We start from the raw sequence: 21,362 nt of genomic DNA, 5'->3' as shown, positions 1-21,362 counted from the left end.
ATACTTGTTGAGGTAAAACCAAGGAATTCCAGTTCCTTTCTCTGTATGTTTAATGAGGTCTTGAGACTTTGTACTACTTAAGTAAACATACAGTATATAATTAAATGTAACAGAAGACATTCCTAACATACGGATATTCAGAATGTTCTTTTTTCATCTATCATCACATCCTCCTTCTTCTGGCTGACGTTGAATCAGCTATTCCTATTCTTTACCTTTTAGATTTTGTGACACTTTTTTGACAACATTCTTCAGAAGGACATGTAAGGCTGGGCTCCATCAGTTTGTGGCTCATTGCAGCTCCACTTACACAGTCTTTGTAATGCTTGTGGCAAGCATGTAACTTATGGTCCCAGGTTGCATGGGCAGGCTCTTGTCCCCACTGTAAGTTCACAACCTAGAAATCTCTTCTGTGACTGGTTTTCTTTGGTGATAGAAGCAGCTGTTGCCTGGAAGGACAATTCGTAGGAAGGCATTAATGTGTTCAAAACAAGAAGGAAACTTTTAGCATTAAAAGAAGAGAGAAAAATACGAGTGACTGTCCATAAGTATTAGCTTCAGATGAGCAAGCATGGGGTCTATCACAGTCTCTCCAACATTAGAAAGTTACTTTCACAATTTTAACTGGTTTAAATCAGTTAAATAGTCCCAGTTCTATTAATATGGTACGCTTGTGTTTCTCCAGATGGGAATTTTAAAACAGAGAGGACTTCTGATCCTTCAGCAAGCCAGTTCACGAAGGTGAACTCACAGAAAATTATGTGGGTTGTTTTTTATGTTCTTTTAGGTACTACTCACCATAACATTGAAACAGGGTAGAAACACAGAGTGGATACCAGGCAGGAATGATCTGGCTTAGTTTTACGTATTGTGGAATCACAGCCTAAAGAAAGAAGAACCTTGCTTCTGTCAGAACTAGGTCTTCTCTAGGGATGTTTGCTAGCCCAAAAGGGCTAGCAAATCCACACTGCAAAGCTGCTTAAGGCAAAATGAAAAGATGGAAAATGCCATGTTTTTTTACACATTTGAATAAAAATGTTTTTGAACAAATTAAGAAATGGGCAGTCACTTCAGTCTGTTGCAGTTTATACAGTTTTCTGAAACTAGGCACATCTTGACACAGAGTTTTTTATATGTGTTTTCACAGATGCTGCAGCAGGAAAAAAAAGATAAAAGGTTTTCATATATGTTTTTAAATAATTCCATAGTTTGAATAAGAGTTTCTACTACATACATATAGGCAAGATGTTGAAAGATAGCCTCCAACTATTTTCAATACCTGCAATTTTGCCTTTAGGTTTTTCATGTAAGCTACTTGAAATGAATGAATGAATGAGCATGAATGAATACTCGTTCTGAGTATGAAAAAAAATGTAGGCCTTCAAGTTTAAGCAGTAGGTTAGATTTTCAAGTTACCAAGCCAGAATTACAGCAAGATGTAAACTATCATGGGGAAAAGGATGAGATATAAAACCTTTAAGCTGAATGCATTCATATTAATTTGTTTTAAAAGACCATATCCTAATTATAAAACTTATTTACAGATAAGAGCTTAAAAATTCCACTCTTATTCATTATATGCTGTTTTGTTTTTGTATTACAGACCTAATCAGATTACAAGTTCTGTTTTGTGAGTAAATACCCAAGCAAATGTATAGTTTAGTCATTCTGGGCTTAGAAAATAGTACAGATTTCTGTAGCAAACTTCAAAATTATTTTTATTTAAGTAACCTAGATAAAGAAGTTAGATATTCCATTCCAAAGGCATGAAGTTCCTTAAAATCTCTAGTATTAGAAGGGATATTTTATGAAAGATTTATAAATAGAAATCTACACTGGGAGGAATTTCTGGTTCCAATAGGGATGGAAGACTGAAATTTTCCCCTTAATAGAACAAAAAGAAAAAAATCAGCATGAGGACTGCCAGTACTTACAAGTGTTTAAATTCTTCCCACATCTCCATTTGATTGACATCTTCAATAAGCTGTTAATGACCCACTCCATTTGCTTTAAATGAGCCTTAGATTTTTAGATCTGGTGAGTTTTGCAGAATGTTGGAATTAAGTAGGTTTAATTGCCTTTTTTCAGTTTTTGTTTTCTTTTTAGTAATTCATCATTCAAAGGAACAGTATGCTTTGCCATTGTAATAAAGTTTCTCAGTAACCTTTTCTTTGAGTTCTAGATGCAAAACTCTGTACTAGCTATAATGAATCAGTAGTCTTACCTGAACAAAGCTGTGTGTATTAGGTAGCAGAGCAGTTATTCATAAAATAAGAGCTTTTCTTATGCTGGCTTTCAGTGTTTTAAAGTAATAATTTAGCAGCTGTCTTGGAAAGGGCTCTGAGCATGTTGGAAATCAAAGATGACTCTGTTTCTGTTCATGAGATGGGTTGGTACTGCATTTTTATTAGCATATGTGCTTTCCTTCTACTTTGCTAGTTTCGGTCCCTGAGGCACAGAGCTGAGAAATATAGATTGTAGCTATTGTGCCAGATAAGGAAAACAACGTAAGTGATGATGCAAAATATATTTTCTCTGAGAGTGAATAAGCAGAGACTGTCCTGTGTAAAACAAATTTTTACCATCTAACTGTGAAGGGCTATTTTCACCACAGCGATACCTGCTGAGGAGCAGTGTTATATTTAGTTGCATTGTAATAGAGTTTCTTTCAAGAAATAAATTACTTATCTGTAAAGAAGTGATGATACAGGCAACCATGGCTTTTAGTATGCAAACAGCATTTTATATTCAGACATGAACATCTCTCTTGGTGTCAGACACTAGCTAATCTGTGATTGTCATAGAGGAAATTATTGTCAAGAGGGCTGGAAAGTGGGGAGCTGGACATCAAAGTGACTATCAATGTAAGACTTTACTGCAGCAAGACAAATACAACCCTATCTTTCCCCAGTAGGAATTAATAAAAGCTTAGAGGACATGGTAAATAGTGAGCTCTTCTATTTCCATTGGTGTTGGACATTCATATGGGCAGTACTTCACAATATGAAATATGAACTCAGTCTTCTGATGCAGGCTTGCTCATAGTATAGTCCCTGAATTCATATGCAGTCAAGTTTCCACAAATACTTACTCTAGCTCATATTTGCACAAGATGAACAAGGTGAACTGCAGTTCTTACATGTACACTATGGAAGATGGAAGTTCAAGTGATTTTGAGCAGCAAACAGATTCCCTGTGCCTCTCTGGATAACCTCTGCCATCTGTACCTCTCTTCAGAAGGAGGATAGTCATGGACTGCACTTATCTGGTAGACCACACTTTAGCTGCTGCACTTTGGAAAGAAGGGAGTATGCCATTAGCTGAGTTAAAATGAAATACAATATCTGGTATATAGTAGTCGCTGGGCTCTCTGTGACCTCATCCCTGCAAGGCAGTAGCTAATCAGCGTTATCTGGTGGGGTCTTTGTATTGTGCCCCTCTCATACAATTCCTATCTGCTCGACAAATGACATATGAGCTTTCATCTGCCTTTTTGCCTCCAATAAGCATAAAGTCTGTTGGGGGGCAGGAGGAGAAGCAGACTAACCTTTTCAGCTCGATTACAGAGAGAACAATTTGTTTTTGTAATTAGAGCTCAGCAGTGATTTCTGTTTCGCTGATACTCGGCTCGGTGTAAACAGAACTCAATTTTGACAACTGTTTAGCTCACGGCACAGTTTTAAAGTATTAAAGGATAATGGAAGACTTATTAGATTAGCTCTTACCATGATCTTTTAGTGTCCCAGATAATTATTATTTGTGATACAGCTGAATGGTTTAGGCTTGTGTTATTATTATGCATGCATTTCTGTGTAATACTTTATCTGCTGTCGATGGGCACTAAAATATGCATTAGGAAGTATGTATTTAGTCAGATTGCAAGATATTAGTGGTATTTTCAAGTGGATCAAATTGTTCTTTTTGTGATTTTTACTTAATTTTGATCATAACAGTTCTTAGTTCCCAACTTCTTTTTTTAAATCTGTACAATCATCTTCATCATCATTATTATAATTATTAATAGCACTCATGTGACTTCTAATACACTCCTTTGATTCAATCATTATATTTTATCTTTCCCTCTTTTTCGTATGTATTGGTGTTGCATAATTTTTCTTAAAATATCACCTTTTCAATCTTTCTTATTTAGTATTTTAAATCATCCCTGGTAGTCACATACTATTTTTTACCTTGCTACTTGATATTTCCTCTTATTACCTTTTAATTACGGTATGTTTCTTTATCTCTGATCTTATAATTAGCATTTTATGTTTTGATCACCTTTTTTCTTATTTTGCATAAGGCATGTCTTTTTAATCTTTTCATCACTTTTCCTTGCACAGTTTTCCCTTTCTTATTCTTTTTTTCAGCTAAACTAATTCCATTAGTTTGACTCCCTGTCCTGGTTTCATCTTGGACAGAGTTCATTATCTTCCTAGTAGCTGGTACAGTACTGTGTTTTGAATTTAGTATGAGAATAATGTCAATAACACACTGATGTTTTTAGTTGTTGCTAAGTAGTGCTTACACTAAATCAAGGACTTTTCATCTTCTCTTGCCCTGTCAGCAAGAATGCTGGAGGGGTGCAAGAAGCTGGAAGGAGACACAGCCAGGATAGGTGACTCAGACTTGCCAAAGGGATATTCCATACCATGTGGCATCATGCTCAGCATAAACTGTGGGGAAAGCTGACCAGAGGTCACTACCTGGGAACTGGCTGGGCAGTGATCATCGTGTGGTGAGCAATTGTGTTATGCATCACGTTTTTTTCCAATTCTCTCCCTCATCCCTCTGGTGGTGGGGAGTGACTGAGTGGAGCTGGATGATGCTTAGTTGCCATCTGGGGTTAAACCACAACACTCCCCTCTGATCAGGAATATTGCTTCTAATCTTATTTTTTATTTTAGTAAGTATTTTTATACTGTATTGTCCTTGTTTACAGCAAAGCATTTTCTTTTTAGAGAAGCCTAAGCTTGCAAATTCTTGGCAGTTCTGTATAGATTAGGGCAATACTTTTGGAGGCGCTATATGATCTTCCTGGACACAGCCTAAATTGCTGGAATACATGAGCAAAAAAAAAAAAATTATATAGAGTTTTTACATTTAAGTAATTGCACTTTCTCTTAAGGTTCACCAGGAAAGCGAGTCTATGTCAGTGACTAAGTGGGTACATTTAGCAAAACATGAGTACTAGTCCATGAGTGAAATGCAGTTGTATTTTCATCTCAGTCTCTAAATGAACATCGGTGGCTCATGTTATGAAAGCACAAAGATTGCTTAGGGCAAAGAAAGCTCTGTCAAGGTTAATGGCCTCAAATCCTTCCTGCCCTAACCATCTTTTAATGTTTCAGGGTTTTTTTTCCAGATTACTTCTTAAATTTGCTCTTCAAAAAAAGAGTCAAACAGGAAAAAAGTGTAATAGTAACTGTACTCTGTGATCCACCTCACTTGTTATCTTTTATATAATAATCTTTATGCTGTGTTCATTCTAATGTGCTGCCATCCAGCAGAATGGTTTTTTGCTAGTTTTGTTCATGTTAGTTATTTCATGCTCATGATTAATATTCTTGTTTGTTCTGGCAAAAGGTAGTAACTTAAAATCATCCAGGCCTTTCAGCCATATTTTCAATTTGGAAGTGAAAGGTATGTATCTGTTTCTGAAAAAAATCACGCTTGTCAAATGGACATAGAGCAAAAAGGATTGCTATAATGACTGCGTAGTAGGAAAAAAAGGATTATATGTATATTTGCACACCTTGCATATATACGGCCAAGCTATCTTGAAAAAAGCAGTTAGTTCTCTGGAAGTCAGCCCTTTCCGACATTGCTTTTATTATGTATTAGATATTTTTGTTCATTCTGTTGATACTCATCACAGTAGTATCTGAGTACCTCCCAGTGGTGTATTAAGCTCTTGGCTTAAGATATCTCATTTTCTCTCTAGAAGGAGAAAATAGCTGAGTGCATCAGCTTTAAATTAACGCATTTTTGGCAGTCTATGTCCCAAAGGACTCCCATTCTAGTTAAAATCTCTAGTTCTGGTTGAACTGTGGAATATCATGTACAGAAGTGAAGACTGGAACAAGGGCATATCACTTTCTCCTTAGTTGAGACACTCTTGTAGTCAACCAGCAGAAACAAAAAATATTGCTTATAGGTAGCTGTTTGTGACAACTTCATACTAATAAAGAACACAAAAGTTAGAACACATGAATTATGTAGCCATTGAGTCATAGAATGTTTTGAATAGGAAGGGACATTTATAGATCATCTAGTCCAACCTCTCTAACAAAAGCAGAATTCAACATCCTCATTGTAAAAAAATTCTTCTTTATGTCTAATCTAAACATACCTTCTTTCAGTTTAAAACCATTGCCCCTTGTTCTGCCACTAAAGGCCCTAATAAAAAGTCTTCCTAAATCTTATAAACACCTGTAAATATACTGATATGCTTCTATATAGTCTCCTTGGAACATTCTCTTCTTCAGGCTGAACGATCCCAGCCTCTGGATAAGAATCAAAAGACAAGCAAATAATGTGGATATCATTGTAGGAGTCTTGTAAACCTCCCAACCAGGACAATGATGCCAACAAGTTATTCTTTGACGAACTAGGGGACGCTTCCAAGTCAACTACCCTTGTCCTTATGGGGGACTTCAACTTGCCAGAAATTAACTGGGAGCATCACACAGTTGGTTCAACCTGGCCAGAAGATTCCTAAAAATCCTGAATGACAACTTTATGGAACAGGTCCTAAGGGACACAACTTGGAAAGACACTCTCCTTGATCTGCTGCTTGTCAATAGAGTGGATCTCATGAGCAAAGCGGAGATTGGTAGCCATTTCAGCCACAACAACCGTGAAGTGATCGAGTTTAAAATCAAGAGTTGAAAGGAGGAAAAGTGCCAGCAAAACCTCACCTGTGGACATGAGAAGACTTAGGGCTGCTCAAAGATTTAGTGAATAAGGTCTGCTGGGAAAATGTTTTTACATGCACTAGGGTCCATGAGTGAGGGTCACTTTTCAAACATCACCTCCTAAGGGTACAGGAGCAGGCAATTCCCAAATGTCAGAAGTCAAGCAGACAAGACAGAAGGCTGGCTTGGCTAAGCAGGGATCTTCTCTTGGAAATAAGGCAAAAAAGAAAGGTGTATGCCTCATGGAAGCAAGGTCAAGTGACGTGGGAAAAATACAGAGATACTGCTTGCCACTGTAGGGAGAAAATTTGAGTGGCCAACGTTCAGCCGGAATTGAAGCTGGCCAGAAATGTGGGGGACAATTAAAATGTTTTTTCAAATATACTAATGGCAAGAGGTAGTATAGAAATATCATTGGTCCATTACAGGATGAGGATGGTCACCTCACAAACAGGGACAGAGACAAGACAGAGGTGTTTAACACTTTCTTTACCTCTGTCTTCCACACGGATGATGGACCAAGGGAGTCTCAGTGCCCTGAACTGAGAGGACCATGACTGCAAGAATGATCAGCTTTCAGTCAACCCTGAAATTGTGTGGGATCTGTTGCTCCAGGTAGATCCCTACAAATCTGTGGGACCTGATGGAATTCATCCTAGAATCCTTAAAGAGCTGCCTTATGTCATTGCAACAACTCTCTTGATGATTGTTGAGTGGTCTTGGGAATCTGGAGAGGTCACAGCTCATTGGAAGCTGGCAAATGTGTCTGGTAAAGTTATGGAGAAGATTATTCTGGGAAGTATTGAAAAACACCTGAAACACAACTCTGCCATTGGTCACAGCCAGCATGGCTGCATAAGAGGGAAGTCCTGCTTATCAAACCTGATTTCCTTTTATGACAAAGTAACCCACCTAGCTGATCAAGGGAAATCAGTTGATGTAATCCTTTTGGATTTCATTAAAGCTTTCAATACTGTCTCTCCCAGGATCCTTCTGGACAAAATGTCCAGCCCGCAGCTGGATAAACACATCATCAAGTAGGTGAGCAATTGGCTCACATGCTGAGCACAGAGATTAATAGTGAATGGGGAAACATCAAACTGGTGACCTGTCACTAGTGGGGTTCTGTAGGGTTCTATCTTAGGTCCTGTGCTCTTCAACATCTTCATAAATGACTTGGGCAAAGGACTGGAAGGGATACTAAGCAAGTTTGCAGATGATGCCAGACTCAGAGGAGCTGTTGACTCCCTTGAAGAGGGAATTTGTTGAGAAACCTCAACAAATTAGAGGACTGGGCAATCACCAACCATGTGAAGTTCAAGAATGGAAAGTGATGGATTCTACACCTGGAATGAGACAACCCTGGATGTACATACAGACTGGGTAATGAGATACTGTAAAGCAGTGCCATGGAAAAGGGACCTGGGGGTCCTGGTCAATGGCAAGTTGAATGCAAGTCAGCAGTGCCCTGGCAACCAGGAGGGCCAACTGTGTCCTGGGGGGCATCAGGCAAAGCATCACCAGCCAGTTGAGGGAGGGGATTGTCCCACTGCTCTGCACTGGTGCGGCCTCACGTTGAATATTGTGTGCGGTTTTGGGCACCAAAACATAGGAAAGATATTAAGCTGCTAGAGAGTGTTCAAAGGAGGGCAATGAACATGGTGAAGGGACTTGAGGGGAAGTCATATGAGGAGCAGCTGAGGTCACTTGGTGTGTTCATCCTGGAGAAGAGAAGAGGAGAGTGAGGGGAGACCCCATCACAGTCTACAACTTCCTTGTAAGAGGAAAAGAGGGGGCAGACACTGGTATCTTCTCTCCAGTGACCAGTGACAGGACCTGAGGTAATGGCCTGAAATTGTATCAGGGGAGGTTTAGGTTGGATATTAGAAAAAGTTTCTTCATCCAGAGTGTGGTTGGGCACTGGAACAGGCTCCCCAGGGAAGTGATCACAGCACCAATCCTGACAGACTTCAAGAAGCATTTGGACAATGCTCTCAGGCACATGGTGTGAATCTTGGGGATGGTCCTGTGCAGGGGTAAGAGTTGGACTCAATGATCCTTATGGGTTCCTTCCAACTCAGCATATTCTGTGATTCTCTAACTCTCTCAGCCTGTCCTCACAGGAGAGGTGCTCCAGCCCTCTGATGTTTTTTGTGGCTTGGCTCTAAACTGTCTCTAACAGGTCCAAGTCTTTCTTGTGCTAAGTATTCCAGAACTGGATGTAGCACATCAGGTGGAGTCATATGAGAGTATGGTAGTGGGGCAGAATTACCTCCTTTGACCTGCTGGCCATGCTGCCTTTGGTATAGCCCAGGATGCAGCTGGCTTTCCGGGCTGCAAGCACACATTGATGGATCATGTCCACCTTTTCATTTACCAGAAACCCAAGGTCCTTCTCAGCAGGGATGCTCTCAATCCATGTATCTCCCAATCTGTATTGATATTGGGTATTGCCCAACCCACGTTCAGGACTTTGCACTTGACCATGTTGAAGTTCACAAGGTTAACGATTCTTCTTCCTGATTTTTGGCAGTCAAAAAAGAGAGAGAACTTACTCCAAAAGTATTTGAATCTCTATGTTAAGAATTTAAACTGAAATTCCCTCTGTAGGAGTCTCTCTTTTTTTTTTTTTCCACAGAGTAAGTAGAGAGCATAAAAAGACCAACTTCTTAATTTACATGTCTAAGCAACATAGCCCTCCCAGAACACAGATTATTTTATTCTTTAGAATTTCAGCCCAGGAGGCTAGGGTATAGTGAGTGCATCACAATACCTTTGTGAGTCTTTTAGGACCATTTGCTCTGCTGAACTAGGAAACATTCCTTCATAAGCTGATGTTTTCCAAGTATCTCCCTGTTGAAGGTAGCATAATTTTCCTGAGTTAAAGAGAAGGAAACTGTTGGCTACATGCAAACTGTTAGCTTTTTAGTCCATATCATGTGAATTATATCATCTAATACATATGATATATGATCTAATCATGATATTTAGATAGGACTTGAAGGTACACTGATCATTATCTTGTTCACCACGAGTGTGGCTCTTAGTTGTGGAGGATAGGTTCTATTATTGCTTATTTCTGACATAGAGGTATAGGACGTTCTCCCTAGATCAAGCAAGCTAGGCAGATCTCATGGTAGACAGTATTTAACAATAGAGAAATAGAGGAGTGTAAGAATAATTAATGTCGTATCTTTCTCTTTAGATCAACTGTCAGTGTACTGCCAACTTGATGCCATCACCCAAGTCCAGACTGAGTTTTCAAGAACATTAAACTTACTTAGGGTTTAGTTGGTTTTTTTTGTTTTTTTTATTAATTTACAATTTCCTGGGCTTATTCAGGATCTACATGATTGGGTAGTTAATGTCAGTTTGGTATAGCTGGTGAATCTCTTAGCATTTATGAAAATATTGGTTTTGCAAAGAAAGTAAAGATGACTTATTTGACTGTCTACTAGAGTTAAGATTGGTACTAGCCACCTTCCAGTGAACATTGCTTGCCCTCCTGAACTGCAAAGGACATAATTCAGATTTTTTGATCACCATTTTCTTAAGTCTGAACCTCTTTTTTTTGTGAATAGCTATACTGAAGTTTGAGACTTTTGGTGCACATATAGCTTGTGCAATTCCATTCTAAACAAGGTATCAATTAACTCCTTTTTCTATTCTTTATTAAAAGATTTGTAAAGAGGCACTATTATTTTAAATCATCATACCTGAAGAGTTTGTTCTGTAGATAAATGCATGCTTCATAATATTAAGATCATTGATGTAGAGTTGCACAGAACTGACATTTACAAAACTACAAGTTCAAGCAGCAGATACCAGACAAAACTTTTTTCCTGAGAACTTTGACAAGAATGTCAGAGAACTCTAAACTGATGAAATCTGGAGGTAAGAAAAATCAGGGCTCATGAGGCAGAAGACAATTATCATAGTAGAATAGCAACTATATTGAAAATAGAAAAGAATATAAATGAAATATCAGGAACCCAGAATTGGAGCTTGTCAGCTTTGTAAATAATATATTTTTACATGAGGAAAAATTCCCTCCATAAAGATAGGAGGACATTACTTTCTTCTGAGAGCACTTCCAGGGATGGGGCATTCACAAATTCCCTGAGTAACCTGTTTCAGTGCCTCACCACCCTCGCAGTAAGATTTTCTTCCTAATATCTAATATAAACCTACTCTCAGTTTAAAACCATTCCCCCTCGTCCTGTCACTACATGCTCTTGTAAATAATCTGACTCCATCTTTCTTGTAGGCTCCATTCAGGTATGATGATGGTGTACAGAAAAACTCTACTATAAACCATAGCACAATCCTATATTAAAGATGTTTTTGTGTTTGTATTGAAGATGCTGTTATATGTTTTACTTTTTTCTTTTCTTTCCCCCCACCCCTATAATCTAATAAACTTCACTAAATTTCAGTCTGGATGGATTAATTCCAAGAATCCCAGTTTTCTAGGCACACATGGGTGCACCGTAAGTGTCAACACATGACCTGGCAGGTAGTTCTAAACAGATTTCCAGGGTAATTTAGGGATATATCAGATGCAAGGTGTCTCAGTTTCTTCTCACATTCTTTAGCTTTTCTTGCCTACTTCCAAACTGCCTATTCTGCTTTCATTCCTTTGCTGGCAGCAGGTGAGGATGATGTGTAACAACAAGAGTTTTCTGCAACTTTGATAATTTAGAAGTGCAACTATAAAGATAGACAAAGCATATGCCGAAGAACTCCCTTATGGAAATAATATTTTTTTGCAAAGTAATATTTTCCATTACAAAAGGATTTTTCTGGTTTGTATGCACATATTTATGGCTAACTTGTCTGGGGACATTACAAAAGCTATCTGTGCAATCTTTCATTATTAAAGCAGCTTCTAGCATTTGATAGCTATTTAAAAATATCAAGTGTTTTTTCTTACCTTATGCCAAAAGGGGATTTGAAATTAGAGTTTGGTTTCGGTTGCGTATTTTTTCTGGGTTTGGTTTGTTTGTTTTTTTTTTTAATTTGAAAATGATTTTTAAACTTCTGCCTGGGAGGGAAACTAGTCATCTTTCAGAGAAATAAAGGAAAATCAAATAATCTCATAATCTGTAACTATCCTACATGTAATTTTGCCCAAAGAAAAGATACTAATGTTTCAGATTTCTTTAAAATTCATATTTAGTTAAAAATATTCTTTTATTCATCTTTGTCAAGCTTACTTTACTAGCTATGACATCAAGCAATGGCAGAATTTCTCTTTTATTTAAACCTGGCAGCTTAGAAGTTGCAGTTTTGTGACCCCCTTAAAGAATATGTTTTATAGATAAACTAGGAATTTACATGTGTCTTCTGTGCTACTTTTTAACTATTTATCACCTATTGTGAGATAAATGAAAGCAGATACTTTCGTTCCAGCAGGAGCCATCAGATTGTAAAGCATCTCATTAATAAAGGGTAGTATCTCATCCATATTATATATAGTATAAAAAATATGTAAGTGCAAATAAAGTTAAAAATTCGTGCACCAGGTAGGCTGAAAAAATGTTAAAATCAACATTTTATACACAAAAATGCCAGAAAAAAATGGAAAATATACGATAGTTTTCTGAAATACCAAGAATGTAGAACTAAATCAGTGACACTATGAAAAAAAATAAAAACCTGTTATCCAGTCCTCACTTTGCAAGCAAGAGTTAAACATTATTAAACCTGTGGAGAAAACATTCATTCTTATTGGTCTTGCTAGGATTCATGACCCTTAAACTGGTTCAATAGGTTAAAACTTTGAGCTAATAACACTAACCCACTAACATAGGTTCAACCCCCTGCATGGACCATTCACTTAAGAGTTGGACTCAGTGATCCTTGTGGGTCCCTTCCAACTGAGAATATTCTGTGATTCTGTGAAGTCTTATATAAACTCATTCAACATTCAACGAATAATTCCATTTAAGGTATTTATGTGAACTTGAAGATAGAATCCTCTAATTACAATAGGTTGTACATTCAGTTACACTGACTGTGCTTTGTACGTTTACATGCATCACATAAAATGAAAACCATTCTATTTTTGCATAGTATTGTCTTTTGTAATTTGTATCTTCTTGGTGTGTGTGTTTGCCTGAACTGAAGATTTGCTAGACTTTTAGTACTTTTTCCACAGTTAATCCCAACTTCTTTAAAGATTTTTTTCCCCAGATGAAGTAGAATCCTCTATTTATCTTAATTAGAGTATCCTTTGGAAATTCAGGGGACAACAGCATCTTGTACCTGTTTCTGCATGGAGAAACTCTTATATTTTAGTGGACCTTTTGAACATCTGTCAGTACAACATTTTTCCATCTTTTTTAGGCTAAATGTCAAGTGCTATTACTGAAATAAAATGTTTGTAAAATGAGGAGTATTTATCATGAAGCCACAACTACTTTTGAGATAAGTTTATGTCAAATAAAAAGCAAATTTTCTTCTGGAAAAAGAAAAGATAGGCATATAATGAAAGACTATCAACCTTTATATAGAATATCTTTAAAAGGTCTGGAAGTCTTTCTTGAGTGAGAGTTGGGAGACACTACCTATCTCAGTCAAATTCCTTCAACATTATCTGGACAAACTGTACTCTCCTGTTAAATGTGCTACACATCCAATAAGAGCCTTATGAACACGTGCTTTTTCTAGATTTATTTTTAGGTGCTTCCATATGTTATGAGACCACACTTTAAGATCAGGATAGAAATGTATACAAATTAAATGAGAAGCTAAAGGAAAAAAAAAAAAGAAAAAGGAAGAAACATCTGCAGTACATCAATGGGAAAAAGATGTTTAAGCTGCCTGTTATTAACCGCTCAACCTGTCTTATGCTGGATTTCTGCACAATTATGTTGCAGAGGAGGGGGGAAACAGATGTTGAATAAAGATTGAAAATAAGAAAATGAGACACTTTTTAAAAAAAAAGTAATTGTGGTTGCTCTCAGCTAGACATTTTTGGCAAGACTTTTAGACAACAATATATTTCTCAAATTCTTTGCCCATTTCTGGAAGATTAATGTAAAACAAAATGCTTCTTTTTAAGTCTGATCAGTTGAACAATTATACAGCTCCAATAATCCCCAAGTCGATCTTTCAAGAAAGCAGCTGAATATTTCCTCAAGCAGTTTCATAAATTAGATTAAATGAATATGATATCAGGTCAGAAACCCTATAAGCTCTTTTCCTGGGAAGTTGTTGATAGCTTATGTAATTAGCTGTTATTTTCATCTGTTGCAAATATCCAAATAATCCATATAAGATACATTTTTCTCAATCTTTCTGGAATAAATGCGACCAAACTATACTTGTATGTTTTTCTGTGTTTCTCACACTTGTGTCATGCTTTAAAGCAAATTGAACTATAATTTTTAGAGAATATCTCTTGCTTTTTTTCCTCCACTGAGTTGATATTTTCTGGCACTGAGTTTGAATGCATTATGAAATTGCTGTCTGGATAGAGCTATCAGAAAAAGGGAGCTGAAACTACATGTAGTCACTACGCTAAATCATTCGCACACTGCTACACTGTACAGTCCATTTTACCCTGAGTAGATTATTTACCTGAGAGAGAGTTATTCCTGAATACACTCTGCAGTGGCCCTTAGTTAAAAGTATTGTATGCTTTAATGCAACTACCATCCTTTTTGAGACATGGCTATTCACAGGATTAAGACAAAATCAGAGGCCATTTTGGAAGAGGGATTCAGATGTGAAATGAATCCTTTCTCCAAAGTTTTAATTTTCTTCTTGTTAACTAAAAATATTTTATTTTTCAAGCATTCCCGACTTTGCTTTCCTTTGCTATCCTCACCCTACATACCATCACAAGTAGACTTCAGTCTGTTGATCTGCTTCTTTCAGGTGAGCAAATACTTCATCTGTTAGCTGTCTTCTATTTTGATCCAAAATTTACATGTGAGATTATAAAAATGTGTCGAGTTTCTTTTTTGAAAAGTCACAGCTTAAAAACTCACGTAGCCGAACTTGATAGAACGCTATATGTTGAAGACCTTGAAAGTAATTTGACAAAGAAACTGCATATTTGTATTAATCTTGTATTCAAGAGATTTGGACATAAATTTCCTACGAAAAATACTGTTCAAAATTATATCACTGGCTTATTCTATGCTTTTGTCCTGATAGTTTTTAAAAGAAAGCATGCCATTTGGAAGAGGTATAGATGTATAAAAAAGACTGTGTGAACCTGTTTTACTTTGGGTATGTGCTGTGTGCATGCACATTTTCTAAATACATTCTTATTACACATCCCTAGTGTAATTGCAGGTGAGTAGCAGTAGCTCACTGCTATAGTATGTTTAAAACTCCAGTTACACGATTACCTCCAATCTCTACAGGAAAGCATGGTTTACAGGTACCAGTGGGTTGATGGATCTGTCTGTAGAATCAGAAAATATCTTTCTTATTATTCATTTTTGCCACAGATAAGCCATAAAATGAAGGCAGCAGATTGATGGAGGTTTAGGTTTTCTGCTCTTGTTTTAAATAGTAGATGTAGAACAGGTTCTTCTATTTTATAGCCTGAAGCTCAGCTGTCAACATAAGAGATGTACGGACTTAATACTTGAGAGCTGTGTAGAAGAATGACTTCCCACTTTTTTTAGAGCAGATTAAACACTGCACAATATAGCTCATTACTACCTCGTGTAAATTTATTGAAAAGACCGTTTTTGCTAAAGCATGAAATACTTTGTCTTTTTATTACCTACTTTACTGCAAGGCACAAACTTCAGCTGAGAATGAAAACGTTTTTAATTTATAACCTTCCTGTTCGTGTTGGGAGAAATTCTATACCTGACCAAAACTTTAAAGCTTGAAAGAGTATCCTTGCTTTTTGCTTGTGTGAGTGCATGTGCCTGAGTCCATGTCTCACCTGGTGTCATGTAAATGCAGTCAGTATACAATTATGAGTTTACTAAATCTGTACTTCATGAGGGAAAAATGCAAAACTCATTAGGATACTCAAAATAATGAAAGGTGATAACCATTCAGGTTTCGTTCAGATTTGGATATTAATTCTGTGCCTTATTTTTAGTTCTGGATATTATTTTTTTCAATGAAAAAGTAAAATTGTGTCAGCTTCTGGAAACCACACACCACCTGTCAAAAGAGTATTGATAGAGCATTATATATTTTGCAGAAAGAACAGAGGAAGAGAAACATGAACAAAGAGAAAATCAAGATGAGAAACAAAAAATGAAAGAATAAAAAAAAAATAAAAGTAACTATTAAATTATATATTTCTTTTAACATATTTATCAACAGTTTATATATCATTAAAGCAAATATATTTTCAGAAGGCATTTCTCGTTTGACACCATAGACATACATATATATTTCTAAAATGAGTTCCTCTAGATGTGCATAGGATAAAAAGTCCTGCTGTGTTCATTTGAACTCACGTCCTTTTGACTAAAACTCTGGACGTGTGGAACAGCTTCAGTTAGGCCTTAGCTAGAGTCAGTTTTGCACATCTTTTAGAATTCACCACGTTTCTTTTTTTCCCACAAAAAAGAATTAATTCTTTATTTCAAATTATGGAACTGATTACAGCTGTGTAATTTTGCTATCTATTTGTGACAAAACCAATACTGGTAAAACACTCTTCAAGTTAAAAATCTGCTGAAATGCACTCTATCCAAAGTTCACTGGGCAAGTAACATTTTTTCACTCAGTTTTGCTTAATATTGTTTTTTTAAAAGCAGGGCAATAAAACAAAAACAAAAACATGGTGAGCTTAAACAATGTCACTGGAACAAGGTAAGCATGAAGGGATGTGTGACTTAGTGAGGGAAAGAAAATGTTTTATAGAGTGGACTGTAAGATTTTTATGATCACATATTGTTTTTTGATTTTATTTTGGTTTTAATAGGATTCGCTTTAGGCAGAGCAGGTATTTATGAGACATTCCCTTTACTGCATGCTTGCCAACACATGTTATATAAGTACTTTTAAATTTTTGCTTGTGCTTTGAATTCTTCAGAATAACCTATTGATAAATGTTCCATTTTAAAAGGGGACTTTTTTTCTACTGATGTAGAAAATGACATGCTTAGGCTTGCTAGGTGTAAAGATTGTTGACCTGAAAAGTTGCATTAAAAAACTTCCTTTCCTTGTGTGAAGTTATCTTGGATGCTACTTAATTAAAACTGTATCCAAATAAGTGATATTTATTGTTGGCTGGAGGTTTATAATAGAGTTCATGCTGGAGGATAGAAAGACTAAACTTGCAATTGTTCTTTAGATAAACAGTTCTCAGAAGTAGTATTTCCTCAGTTTTTGGCTTTTTCTCCTGCCCTAATATTTATGTTTTGATCTGATAGAAATACATTGGCCTCTTGTGGTTAATTTTTGTCCTGTAATCTCTTGAAACTTCCTTCTTGTCCTTTGCTTCAAGTACAGGAGTACAGAAACTACTCTGCTCAATTTTTTAAAGTAGCACTAGGAGATCTTTTTTTCTTATGGAAGGGGTAGGAATTTTTTAAGCAAGTTAAATTAGTTTCTTCTTGACTGGTGTAGGATGATGTGGTTTTCATTAATCATGTGTGAATGTGTTGTTGTGTGATGTAACACAGCTGGGCACAACAAGCTGGAGCGTGTCTTCCAAGAAATTTCAAAACTACTTTCTTGAAAGCTGCTGTGAAAGAAATAGCATATTTTTGTAGCAAGAGTGATTAATCAAAATAGGACTTTCCCTAACACAGTAACAAAAAGAAATCAATTAGATGCCATTTCTGCAGCTCTGTTCATAATCACTAACAGAATTCTTTGTGAAATGTCTTATTATAGAAGACTATGTTTAGGGGAGGGAACCATTATTTTCAACTATTTCTGCCAAAAGATGGTAACCTACATTTATATTTAGACATTTGGAATGCAATTTTGATCCATATTCATACACCTAATTAGCAAAGACATTCAGATCAACTATAAATGTCTCCATAAGCATGCACATGATGTTGACTCTCTTCAGTAGGACTCCATATGCTATAATGGGAAGTTAGACACCTATCTCGCATATGGACACCTTCCTTGGAGGCATGCAAGTATCAGAGTTTGGGGCTGTGTCCCTCTTACATTCCTTGGTGAGGTGTAAATGTATGTACCTGTCTGTGTAAACAACACAGAGCAGTACTGTACGTTGAGTGGAAGTGTCTTGAGCTATTTCAGTGTCAGAATCAACCTGGTCATATTCGCAAATTTTTTGATGAGGATAAGCTGCTTCTCAATAAGTAGTCATTTAAACATATTTTACATTGCTTTGGTCAGAAAGAGATATTTGAAAAACTTAGCCAACAACTAGTTTATGGTAGCATTATTGATCTCCTAAGTGCCTCCCATATATTCAACAAAAAAAGAATACGATGTAAGAAGATCAGTCTTTCAACAACAGTTATGGAAAGAAGAACTTGATTTTCCAGGTAAATTTTCAGGTTTTTTTAGAAATAATTCCATGAAGTGTCTGCCTGTTTCCCTGATTACCCATAACTTCTAAACCAGAATTTATCCAAGGATGCAGGACTCAAAAGTAAGTTTCCACAAATCTTATGGATATAGACAGCTCTAATAGGCTATATGTGTTCAATACAAGTTAAAAACTGATGTCACAGATTATTAGACACTGAAGACTCTTGACTGAAGAGAGTCATTAACAGTGCCTCAGTTACTTAGAAAGCTTCAAGTAGACTGTGCCTTCCAAGACATTTTAGTCAATAATAACACAAAATATTTCAGAAAAGAAGCTCTGATTACTTCTGTTGCTCATGCCACTATGTGTTATTGTAACCATGTTATCTTTTTAGACAATGCAACAGAAACAAGTCTAGTGAACAGAACTAAGCACAGGAAAACTAACAGATCCTTTGAGTAGCTAAAGGAGGATAAAACTGTCATGAATAGCAATATTAGTGGAAACAAAGATCATAGAATCAGGGAATCATAGCATAGCTTGAGTTGAAAGGGACCTTAAAGATCATGTATTTCCCTCTCCCCTGACATGGCAAGGTACACCTTTCACTATATCAGGTTGTTTAGAGGCCCATCCAACCTGGCCTTAATGGAAGGCCAGTGAATGAGCAAAAATATTCAAAGTTTTGAAAAAGTTTAGTTTTCCTTTGGTGATAAGTGGAAAGTCAAAAAGTGTAATTGTCAGTGAAATGACACTCCAAAAATCAGGTACAAGAAAACTGAGTTCTGAGGACCTTGGAAGGCTGGCAAGACATCTGATTTGAAAATACCAAAAGAATATACACGAATTTATTAAGGGGGTAGTTGTCTTTTTTTTTTTTTTCCCTTCTCATAAAAAGGGAAAAATTGTATTTAGAGGAATAAATTAGAAACAACTAATAGTACCTCAGCTTCTCCTGATCTGCTCCCAGATCCACTTTACTAAGCAATTCTGCATGCCTCTAGGAGGTCTCCATAAGACAAGGGACAATCCAAACAACACAGCATGTGTTGAGAATGCTACAGATTTTTGCTTTTTGTATAACAGATAAGCTGTTGGTTCTTGGTATAATTATTAATTACTCACAATTATCACCAGTTGTATTCATGGGACAGGACATACTTCTATCATAGAACAAGATTATAACATATTATGTCCTTTCTGATGCCTTACAGTATCTTGTTAAATTATTTTCTATTTGTGATTCTTTACCTGCTTTTAGTCAAATACCTCTAAAGCTGCTTGGTAAGAGGAAAGCATTTTAACATATGTCCTTGCACTCTGGGATGAATGCATTATGGATATAGAATTGTATTCACACAATCACCTCTTTTCACCTCTTCATGCAGTGAACACCTCCAGCTTGTTGTCACTGCACTTGATTGCAGCATAGGAGGTTTACAGGGGCAAAGCTAGTCTTGTATCTTTTGTTCTGCTGTGCAAGTCTTGCAAGCTTTACTTTCATACTTTCCATTTTAACTTTTTTTTCTATTTTTATAATTATTTTTATAATTTTTTTATAATTGTTAATAGGATAATTACTTGTCATACATTTGTCGACAAGCATATGACAATGTATTTTAAACACGCCTTTGTCTATATAATATAGATTCAACAATATCCTCATGAACATTAATGTTTATGTACGTATATTAAAGTGTTCTCTTACAAAATGTCAGTGAAATACAATAAATTGCCTTTGTCCTGTGATTTTGCCTGACTCACATACTCCCAATCCAATAGTCTCTTTTGCCAAGATCTGTTCTACAATTCCACACCAACAGGTACAACAAAGAGACATAATTAAAAAATAAAAGTAAATTGTCAAATAATTATCTTGCAAAATTTTGGGAAAGGTTGAATTTTCACGGATGAAATTTCTGTCTAGGTTAATACTAGCTTTTCTGTCACTATTGTATGTCCAAGTTCATGCAGATGATGCATTCATCTTTGATTTTAATCTTGTGTGGTCTCACTGAAAATGAGGAAAGTCATATGCTTTCTGAAAGTCTTTAAAAAGTGAAAGATTAGAATTTAGTTGAGCAACAAATGTGATAAAATTTACCCTAGTGAGCACCCAGCAGACCTGAAGACATTGAAAGAGGACACATAATAGATGTTTTAAAATATTTTTTTCTTTTTTCCTGTCCAAAACACATAAAATTTCCTATCATTTTAGTGGGTAGAGAGAGTGTTTAGATAGGAAAAAAAATCTTAAATTCAGGTGCATTTTAACCACAGGACTATTTCTACATTTTAAGATAATCACATGGAATGATTTAAGGATTTTATCTATATTAAAAATCTGTTCTCAGAAGGCTTTATATTCCCCATTGCAGCCTTTGATAATTCAATTAGTCTCTCAAAAATTTGGGAGTAGCTGATAAATTCACTTTAATGTTAAATCAAGTACCCCAGCAGGTTTCCCTAATATCATTTCTTCCCAAGGAGCTTAGCTCTAGAGGTGATACCTCCCCAACACAGCTTTCTGCAAGAAATATGTAGGCCTTTGGAACAGATTAAAAGAACTGTCTATACCAACATAGCTTCTCACCGTAATAAAGTTACTTCAGATAGTGACAGCAATCTCATTCACTCAGATGCCTGTCCATCCAGCTTAATTTATTTTAATTGGCAGTCTTAGGTCCCTCCATGGAACATACTTCTTGAATATGATGAATTATCCCAGGATAGAGAATGTCATTACACAAGCTGTCTTTAACCCTTCCCTTTAAACATTGTCTTTTGGGATTCCCAAATCCTATTGGCAGACACTGTTGAATAATAAGTAGGAGAGGATTAGCTAGATCTTCATTGAGTGTGTCTTTGGAGAATGCTAACAATAAAGCCAGTTTTGTTTTTCTACTTCTAGGAAATGAACAAAAAATACATTAGATGTGAAAGATGAACAACGGGATTCAGTGCGGTAAATAGATGCATGTCCCTGTAGAAATCAG

The 21,362-nt window shown here is 36.3% G+C and overlaps 1 protein-coding gene across 10 annotated transcripts in view; it reads left to right on the top strand.

Moving 5' to 3' along the window:
* PCDH17 (protocadherin 17) overlaps positions 1-21,362 on the top strand; it is a 92,515-nt gene that overhangs the window by 50,753 nt on the left and 20,400 nt on the right. For 5 of the 10 annotated variants that reach the window (XM_027740491.2, XM_027740490.2, XM_027740488.2 and 2 more), the window contains one exon: positions 14,718-14,801. The exons of 4 other annotated variants lie outside the window; for them this stretch is intronic. In XM_027740491.2, coding sequence (XP_027596292.1) covers positions 14,718-14,801 — 84 coding nt within the window. Of the gene's footprint in view, positions 1-14,717; positions 14,802-21,277; positions 21,316-21,362 lie in introns of those variants that run through there. One more of the 10 variants, XM_039381530.1, reaches the window with a different exon arrangement.

The sequence above is a fragment of the Pipra filicauda genome, unplaced genomic scaffold (genome assembly GCF_003945595.2).
Source record: "Pipra filicauda isolate LSUMZ 115617 unplaced genomic scaffold, ASM394559v2 scaffold22_size4397567_pilon, whole genome shotgun sequence".
Lineage (NCBI taxonomy): Eukaryota > Metazoa > Chordata > Aves > Passeriformes > Pipridae > Pipra > Pipra filicauda.
This window is presented reverse-complemented; position numbering and strand designations above follow the sequence as displayed.